This window comes from Myxine glutinosa, chromosome 2 (genome assembly GCF_964187855.1).
Source record: "Myxine glutinosa chromosome 2, kmMyxGlut1.1, whole genome shotgun sequence".
Taxonomy (NCBI): Eukaryota; Metazoa; Chordata; class Myxini; order Myxiniformes; family Myxinidae; genus Myxine; species Myxine glutinosa.
Window position 1 is genome coordinate 187,867,328 of NC_136262.1, and position 10,242 is coordinate 187,877,569.

Consider the following 10,242-nt stretch of genomic DNA (forward strand, 5'->3'; position numbering starts at 1 on the left):
CCTCCTCAGGCCTCACATCGCACCCCTCCTCAGTCCTCACTTCCAACCCCTCATCAGTCCTCACATCCCACACCTCCTCAGTCCTCACATCCCACACCTCCTCAGTCCTCACATCCCACACCTCCTCAGTCCTCACTTCCAACCCCTCCTCAGTCCTCACATCCCACCCCTCCTCAGTCCTCACATCCCACACCTCCTCAGTCCTCACTTCCAACCCCTCCTCAGTCCTCACATCCCACACCTCCTCAGTCCTCACATCCCACACCTCCTCAGTCCTCACTTCCAACCCCTCCTCAGTCCTCACATCGCACCCCTCCTCAGTCCTCACATCCCACACCTCCTCAGTCCTCACATCCCACACCTCCTCAGTCCTCACTTCCAACCCGCCTCAGACCTCACATCCCACCCCTCCTCAGTCCTCACATCCCACACCTCCTCAGTCCTCACATCCCACCCCTCCTCAGTCCTCACATCCCACCCCTCCTCAGTACTCACATCCCAGTCCCACACCTCCTCAGTCCTCACTTCCAACCCCTCCTCAGTCCTCACATCCCACCCCTCCTCAGTCCTCACATCCCACACCTCCTCAGTCCTCACATCCCACCCCTCCTCAGTCCTCACATCCCACCCTCCTCAGTCCTCACATCCCACCCCTCCTCAGTCCTCACATCCCACTCCCCTCAGTCCTCACACCCCAGGCGTCTCTCATTTTCCCCTCACAGCCTCCTGAAGGATCGACGCCCCTATTCTTTCCTTCCCTTCTCGTGCATTTAATGTCAAACTGCATCTGCCAACGAATTCAGATATTTTGTAATAAGAACGTACAACATGAACCATGTTGAGGAAGGTCCTCGTTTCGGTTGCTAAAATCGAGTCAGTCATCATAATAACGATTACTACTACTATTACTATTATTATTATTATTATTATAATAACTATTATTACTGAGCTCCCAAATCAAGGCAAATCAACTGCCCACTTTCGCTTCCACGTGCCAACACTTGTGATGACGTCACGGAATAAACTTTGGAGGTTTCGCAAAGACAGCAAAGTTTTGTCATCATAACCTTTTACCTGAACTCAAGATGAACCCAAGTGATGACATCACGAGAACATTTCAACACTTCGGCCGCTGATCCTTCACACACTTCATTCCCATTCGTCGCACGTGACCCCGATCCTCCCCTCGCCACGCCTTCTTTGCCTCGCTTTTTCCGGTCCGATCGTTATAAAAGGGCGGGGAATGAACTTTATCATTTAACTTTGTTAGAGTTCACAGGTTTGCTTCGAGTGTGCCCGGTCCAGCACCTTTACCTCGGTCGTTTGCTGCTTCGTTCTCCCCGTACCTGGCCCAGGTTCTCTTTGCTTCTCGTGACTTCGGTGCACGTGCTTCGTCTGTTTCTCGTGACTTTTCAGGAAGTTCTTGTGAAGGTGATCGACGGTCGTTATTTAATTAAACCGTCCACGATCGTGCCTCGAATGTTCCAAGTGTAATGAGTTTGTCTTTCCATCAGGTGTGAAACTGCAATGGCCGAGAGTAAAGTTCCTGCTGCCGTCGTCGGTGAGACTGAGCCTGAAGCTCAAGAGACTGAGGTGCGTCTGGGCATTGAGTGATTGACTTGCACGACCAGGGCGAAGTGCAGCGTTTGTTTGTCATGTAAAGTCACCATTGTTAGCCTTTGGGGCTCAACGCTGTTAATATGTTCCTTATATCTGTTAATACACCTAGATTAGGGTACCAGGCTGGAGCTGGTTTGTGGGTTTTTTTGTTTGTTGGTGCAACGTAGACAATTTGTTTTAATTAATTATAAGTGGCTGCTTTACTTTACAGGTTTAATTACCTCCACCAAAGGTAGATGGAGGTTTTCACGTCCGTCTTTGTGAACAAAATATCTCGGTTGTGGACGGATTCGGACGAAATTTGGCAGAGATGTCGCGTACGTCACAAGGACGAAATGATTCGATTTTGGCGAAGATTCGGATCCGGCTTCTAGAATTTTTAAAGTGATTCTTCACCATTGAGTGATGTGCTCACCCTGGTGGAGGTGTGCTCTCTACCGAGTGCCGTGCTAGTTTTGACCTGGAATCGTTGTAGTTGAAAATGATTTAGCCAAAACTTCTTCACTATTTATTTATTAATTAATGCAATGTGGTGTTTGTGGGACTATGTATAGATGTGTTGGGTACGTACCTGCCTACGTATAGGTTCCTACAATAGATGGTTGGATTAATCCATTGTTTTGTGGGATGGAAAATATGTAATATACATCTTTGGGGGGGTGGGGGGTGGTTTGACAGGCCACTCTGTTTTGGGGGAAGGGGGAAGGGAAGGAGGAAAATTTTACCCGTGCAGAGTGCTTTAACTTGTGTTGCTCAGATAAAGGAAAGTTTAATACCCTCTGCCACAATCACCAGGTGCTGCTACACTACACATTTACATAGAGAATTTATGCTCCTCTCCCGGTCCCCCGCACCCCCGAATGAGGCCACAGCCGCATAACCGATGTTAACCCCGAGCCAAAGTTGTATTTGTACCCTGAGTAAAGTATGTGTTCTTAGCTAGAGTACACGGCGTTGCTGAAGCGAAAAAGAAGCATTAACCTATTTGAAATGAAGGCAAATATAATGGAAAAGCAATTGCAACAGCATCCATCACAAATGTCATTTCACCTTTTTGTTGAATATATGCTGATGAATTATCACGAGTTCATGTCACGTCAAATGAGTTCATCACGTTTCTGAGTTAAGTATGGTGACTTTCAGGAAGAAGCTTTACTACAAACTTTGTACACTTCTGGAATTTTTGTGAATGTGTACTTGTATATAATTGTCATTAATCAAAAGGCTTCAGCACTATAGTTTTTTTTTTAGCCGCGTCGCAGATGCTGGTCATAGTGCCCTCTGCTGTTGTTGTTGTTGTTCTTCTTGTTCTTGCAGAGAAGATGACCTCAAAGCTCCACCCATTCTGGGAACCATAGCTCCACCCATTCTGGGAGAGCCTTCATATAAACAAATATCCACCATTTTATTAACTTGCATAGCTTTGAGGCCTGTTTTGTAGGCCTGTGGTGTCTTCCTCTCTGTTTTATTTCAAATCAAATTCGATATTTCATTTCACAGTCGCTAACATAGTTTTAGACTCTGTTGAAAAAAAAAACGAAGAAAATCCGATGAAAGTTGCCCTTTATAGAACGAAATGAATTCTCAAAGGCCTGTAACCAAGTCCATTGAGATTTTTTTTTTTTTTTTTTTATCGCGGCATGGTCAGTCATACACCGCCTGAAATAAGAGGCGGGAAAATGACGAGATATATATATTTTGTTTAAATCGCGGCATGGTCAGTCATACACCGCCTGAAATAAGATTGGAAAATGCCGAGATATATAAAAAATTCGTCCATTTGATGACAATCGTCACGATGAAATATTTAATTTATACGTCGCAATAATGTGGAGAGCATAGCTTTGTTCACGTGTCGCCACACACGGGAAATTGCCGAGATTTTTTTTTTTTTTAAATCGCGGCATGGTCAGTCATACACCGCCTGAAATAACAGACGGGAAAGTGCTGAGATATATTTTCACTTTGCACAAAAATAAGTAATCGAATCAATAGGAATGTCCTGTGCCTATAACATTGACGTTATAGGCACAACTGCATCTAGGCATTGTGTAACATCGACGTGGCTTTTGTTTTAATTAACTTTTTGTACTTGTTTAAAATTAAACTCCAAAGAAACTAACTTAATTTTTTTTTTTTTTTTTTTTTTTTTGGCCAAAAACACTCCCAGGCACGCACTGATGAACCTCAATTTGACGAAGATCCGTTCAGCTATCTCTGAGAATGGCCACACACACATGGCTCTTATATAGTATTCATTTTCTAATGCTAGCAGATGGGACACCCAGCTTAACATCTATCCATGGGGTTTCATGCTTTGTGATGGCAATGCCCCCCTGCCTGAGGTGCCAATCTGAAATCTAACATGGTACTGTGTATGTATTAGTCATGTGGTAGACTGATCAAGATGAAGCTTTTGTAATTTGGGTTATAACATCGGTTTATTTATTTTTCAGACCATCATGGCACGTGTTCTGAACCTTCCAATGGTCAGTACTGCATGTGACGTGGTGTCAGCTGCATATAGCAGCACGAAGGAGCAGTATCCTTGCGTGAAGTCTGTGTGCGAGGTTGCAGAAACTGGTGTCAAAGCAGTTGCTGGTGTGACCATGACTACGGTACAACCGCTGGTGGACAAATTGGAGCCTCAGAGTAAGTAATGTGCCATTTCATTTTCATTGATGTTCCAATATAATTATCGCATTGTTTAAAAGGGTGGATATTGTAATCTGCTCCTGTCTGACAATCTTGTGATCACCACAACACGGGTGCACAAGCAGAATTTTTTTTTTTTTTTTTTTTTTTTTTTTTTTTTTTTGCCCTGTCCCATGTGGCATGGTCACAACGTCAATGCAATTGCAGGCACATTTTAAAATGAAACTTTGTATATGTTCACTCCACATTAGGGCATGCATGAAATCTAGTATTTATTTATTTTTGGGGTGGGGGTGGTTTGACCAGTTTGTCCCCAGGGGTTGGACTTGGGTATGAAATGGAAATTCTTAACTTTTATTGGGCAATGGCTGCAACTTTTTGCCATCTTTTAACTTCTTTTGATGCACAGTGGGGGGGATTTGTGATGCCATGCCATCAACTTCGCTGTAGTTGGATTTGGTATTGTGCCGCTGCTTAATGTGGTGTACCAGGTGTCAAATTTCACCCATGCTAAAAAAATTAAACATTCTGCTTATCGGATTACTACCTAGTATGATTTGTTGGGTTTACTTTCAGCTTAAAGTATTAACATGAATACTAATGTTGAAGGCAAAAAAATAGTTGCTCATTTCGGTGACAAAATGCTCTTCGTGCCTGCACGCGGTGGTTGTGGACTTGCTTCATGGCTCGGATAATAAATGATCCTCTTGTAGGTGCTCTATGTACAAGGAGTGGCCTGTAGAAATTGGATGGGCAAAAAGACCAGATAAGTTGGATTTTCCATTTCATTTAGGATGACGAAGCATTTGAGCAATCAAATTGTGAAAATGGGCATGATGCGAAGCATCGTGGTGCATCTTTTATCGGCTTGTGTATTGCAGCAACATTCTCCATAAGGATTGAGTGGATCTGGTCTGGTACAGTCTGTAGTTGTATGTTCACCTGGACTAACTCCAAACCTGAGATTGTTTTGCCAAATCTTGTTCTTAAATCTCCACCGCCCCACCTCAGGTGCTTGTGCATTTAATAAATGTTATCTTGAATCTTGTGGTAAATGCAACTTGCAATTTGGTGTCCAATGCATATTGGGTTCAAGTTTATTGTACTGATATAATGCAACTGTTGAGTAATCTAGGCTATAGGGTGATGGTGCAACAGTTGAGCAGTTGTGGTTGTGACTACATGACAATGCTGCTTTAAAACGGACTTTTTCTTGTCTAACGAATAACCTAATTGTCCTTAACCCAACCACTCCAGTTGCTGCTGTGAATACCTATGCTTGCAAGGGTTTGGACAAACTTGAAGAGACTATGCCCATTTTGCATGAACAACCAGGAAAGGTACGACAAAGCTGCTTGCTGTCATTCTGGAAATATTGATTTATTTGAGTAGATTGGCTCCTGGTGTACATTTCTTGCACCAGGCATTCCTAGCCTGGTGTTGGCTAGCTTGGTGTTGGCTAGCTTGATGTTGGCTAGCTTGGTGTTGGCTAGGTATCCTAGGATCCTGGGTTAGAATCCTGGTCGATCGCTGAATTAACGCCAGGGGGGTTGACTCTGCCTGTCCTTCCGAGGTCGGCAAATTGAGTACCAGCTTGCTGGGATGAATGACCCCGGTGCGTACCCCGGTTTAGAATAGGTACACCGTATCCCTGTGCATTGTAAGTGACCAAGGGTTGGCGTCGAAGGGCATCCGGCCATAAAAACATTGCCTCAAACAGGGAACCATGATTGTCATGGGGCCCGCAAGGCTAACCCCTGCTCCAGTGGGGAAAATGGCCTGAAAACGATCATTCATTGTACATTTCTTGCAGCAGTTTTGTTACATGTAAGATGCTACATGGGGCATTTTTAATTAATGTAATCGAACACCTGGGGTCAAAAGGTCAAATGCTGAAAATTGACTTATGGGCACATTTTAAAATGAAACTGTATATTCAAACAACGTTGGAGGGGGGGGGGGCACCTGAAATCTAATTTTTTGACCTGGTTCATGCCCCAGGGCTGTGGACTTGGTTATAAGGGTCAAAATGGGAATTTAAACTTTTTGATATTTGGTTATTCCTGCTGGAACTTTTTGCCATTTTCCAACTTTGCTTTAGGTGGTTATGCATGGATTCGTGATGGCGTGCCATTGACTTCAGGTTTTTTTTTTTTTTTTTTTTTGCCCTCTAACTTTAAAGGGCCATGATGGCCCTATTTTAAATGTCAAACCTTGGTTAGCAGCGACTACAATTGACAATACTCCCCTCTGTCTTGTCCAAGCATGCTGGATAGACTGAATTAAGAGGTTAATATCACATCTTCAATATACTTTATACTCGGACTGAAGTGTGCTCCTTGTCACCCATTCTGCATGATCCTGAAAGGCAATGTTCTGACCTTTTGGTTTATGAATATGGTTCCTTCAATTGTTTAACATTCATGCAGATGGTTCCTCATTCATTGCACTAGTGACATTTTGCAGATATGGTGAACCATTTGAAATGGATTGTTGAGGCCTATTTTGCATCATCCCTTAAAGATTAACATGCACATTCATTGATTTCAATTTTGTAGCTGAGCTTTGTATACTTGAGGCTGCATGGCTTTTAAGCTACCTTTCATGCCCAGAAACCATGGAATTGCTCCATCCAACCCTTCCCTTCTCCCTTGAGGTTGTCCCAGGCCTTTCAAATGCTCATGTGAAGAGGTCCGTTCTGTCTGTACTCATGCTGTAGCATTGCTATTCCTATTTGACTGTTTAGCATGCCCAATAGATATTTGTTAAAATCTCATGCATTAGTGGTGTATTGTATGATGTTGGCACCATGTTTTTCAGGTTGCATCTGATGCTAAGGGGATGGTATCTTCGACGATTAACACCATGACGGGCATGGTGGATAAGACAAAAGGTGCAGTTGGAAGTGGTGTAGAGAAGACCCGAGAGGTTGTATCCGGTAGCGTGAACACCGTGATGAGTACCCGGATGGGACAGATGGTGACTACTGGTCTTGACACCGCTTTAACAAAGACAGAAGAATGCTTGGATTATCTCATGCCTCCTGGAGAAACTTGTAAGATATTTTGATTGCTTTTGGTGTAATTTTATTGCCTTAATATATATATATATTTTTTTCCTTCCAAGTTCAATTTGATTACAGTAATGGTGGTAGGTTCAAGGGGCTATGAATCTGGACAAAATAGGAGAAAATGTTGAGTGGGATTAACTTTCAAAGTCCAGGAAGCAGAGCTAAATCTTAAGTTGAACTTTTGCATTGACAAAATCCTGGTATAAAAACTTTTATACTTAAAAAAAGAAAAAAGGATATTCATTTTCGTTATTTTTTAAACTAGCCGTTGCCTGGAAAATCATGCAATTTAGTTTTTGATATTCTGTTTATATCCTTCTGTTAAGTAACACTACATTCTTTGTGCTGTTTTTGTATGAAATTTTGTATGTGAGGAAGCCACGCCCCTAGTCTAAATCTGATGCACCCATGTTTTTGTTGTGAAGTTACTCCCCCCACCCCATGGACCCCTTCACCCCTCTGTCACCTGAGGCTGTCCATGAGGCACAACCAGACGTTCACAAATAGGGTTATAGATAAATTGGTGGGACAAATTTGTTAGGGGGAGAAACAAGCAGAATAATCGCTTTTGTTTTAAACCCCATCAGGTCAGTGTGATGTCAAGCTTGGTGAATTGAATAAAATGTAGGCCTGGTTTCTCCAGCAAAGTTGTATAAATAACATTTCAATCTACGATTAAAATAATTTTCAGTGCACCACTTTAACAGTAATGTGGCTGATAAGCCATGTCGTATCTTATGTTCCAATTTCTACATCCGTGGGCTATTTAGGGTGTTTATAAAAATTCATCTTTCTCATTAATTGCCTTTTACCGAAGAGCCTAATTGCTGTTTCATTAACAATCCAGAACTCTTATGTGCAATTGTTTATGGTGGCCTCTTTCAAAAGATCTTTCTATTGCATAGGATTTGCTTCTTGCTCATCTCTAGCTTAGGTCTATGGTACTGAAATAAGGAAAACATTCCTTGTAGGAATCATGATCTTGCTATTTTTATTTGCTGGGGATAAAATGGGGGTCATTGTTGCATGTTGAAAGTGCTTTATCATTTGTGCTTTGTTGCTCCAGCTCAACCAGCGATTGAGATTGCGGGTGATCAGAGTAATGGAACCGAAAGGGCAAGTTATTATGTGCGCTTGGGCTCATTGTCGAGCAAAGTGCAGCAGCGTGTGTACGATAAGTCTGTGGGACAAGTCCGCAACCTTAAGCAGCACAGTACTGATGCTGTGATGCGCCTGCAGCATGCTGTGGATTTGGTGAGATTGAGTGGCCGTTTGGGTTGTTGCTGTGAGCACTTTTTGTTGGGGTTTGGGGGAGGGGGTTGTATCGTCCAAGTATTCTTGGTACGAGTCCTTTCAAGTGAATAATAGCTGTTGAGGAAATAAAATTGCCAATTTTAAAATGTATATTTTATGTATTTTTCCTTCTCCAATTGTACCAAGGTCTGTCTAAATGGGATGCTTGTACCTTTCAGATCGAGTTTGCAAAAACACAGTTGGGTTCTGCCAACAACAAGATGCATGAGACCCAGCAGAAGCTGCAGCACATGGTCAATGAGTGGCGTGAGACTCAGAAAGAACAAACGGAGGCAACTGACCAATTGGCTGAGGTATGCACAAGTATTAAAAACAAAACTTTTTTTTTTTAATGCTTTGTACTTTTGTAGGATTTGGGAGAACCATGAGATTGCATAAAAGATCCTTGTATGATTATATTTAACAGTTGAGCTGTTATTCCAGAGTAGAGCAGATTCAGGCATTGGCTGACCTATGAAAAGTTTGGGGTTTTAGATCATGCTGTCTTTACAATCGCACATCAGATTTGCATCTACCTTTCAGACGACGGAATCACGAATGCTGCGTATGGTTCGGTCCTTGAGCCAACAGCTCCAGGTTACAGGCCAGAACCTCGTGAGCAATGTCCGTGGGTTACCCGAGCATGTACAGGAGAAGGCGCAACAGGTGCGCCAGGCTGGTGAGGCTTTGGCCACTGCCTTCCATGCTCAAACTTCCTTTCAGGTATGAGCCCGAAATATTTTTCCTGAAACTTGTTTAATTGTGGCCTAAATATAATTTGCATTTTTCCCCTTCGTGTGGTTTAAGGCTGGGCTTAATCCCTGTATTTGCAATTTCCATTGACAGGATATTCCCACAGCATTGCTTGCTCGGTCGAAGGAGCAACTTTCCACGATCGGTGGATCTGTGGATGTCATCCTTGACTACTTGGTGCACAACACTCCTCTCTCCTGGATGGTGGGTCCCTTCAAAAAGCAGCATGAGGGGTTGGAAGCTGTTTCCATGGAAACATTGGAGAAACCACCAACCACGCATACTTAGTAAATGGCTTTTTGGGGTTTTGTTGCAGAAAAATGTTTTCACTTGTCTGATCACTTTGTAACGATGCATGTCTTGTCAAATAAAGAGCATTGGAAATGAAGCTGTGTTTGATGTACGATTAAGTGAATGACTGTTGAAGTGCCCCCTTTTAACAACACTTCAACTACATACAAATTCCAGACTAAACCGACTAATTGGGATTTTAACTTGACATGTAAAGACCTGCATTCTACTCAAAGGTAAGTGGCCGCTACTTTTTTTTTTCTCCCCCTCACTGAGTTTGCAAAATGGTGCTGCTGGCTTTGCTTGCTTTTGTGGAACAATCGTGGGATAGTGGACTGCCTTGATCCTGATTCTTGCTTCTTTTTTTTGTTTTATTTTTGCTAGGCTTTTGAAATTTTTGACCTGCGCTTGGCGTATGATGAAGTGTTTGACGTTGTGCATGAGAAAGATCAGATTGAAAGTTTCTCAGATTTTTGAGCCCTGCTAAATACAAAATACCCCCCTCCCCCATTCATTGATTCTCAGGCGATTGTGTGATGTTGTTGTACATTAAAATTAAA

The 10,242-nt window shown here is 42.8% G+C and overlaps 1 protein-coding gene across 1 annotated transcript; it reads left to right on the forward strand.

The window, feature by feature from the left end:
• Positions 1-1,207: 1,207 nt before the first annotated feature.
• On the forward strand, positions 1,208-9,779 carry LOC137420991 (perilipin-2). Its single transcript, XM_068106597.2, has 9 exons — positions 1,208-1,431; positions 1,515-1,593; positions 4,077-4,272; positions 5,533-5,615; positions 7,096-7,330; positions 8,412-8,599; positions 8,818-8,952; positions 9,182-9,361; positions 9,485-9,779. The coding sequence occupies exons 2-9, from the start codon at positions 1,528-1,530 to the stop codon at positions 9,677-9,679; spliced, it is 1,278 nt and encodes a 425-aa protein (XP_067962698.2). The 5' UTR covers positions 1,208-1,431; positions 1,515-1,527; the 3' UTR covers positions 9,680-9,779.
• The last annotated feature ends 463 nt before the right edge of the window (positions 9,780-10,242 follow it).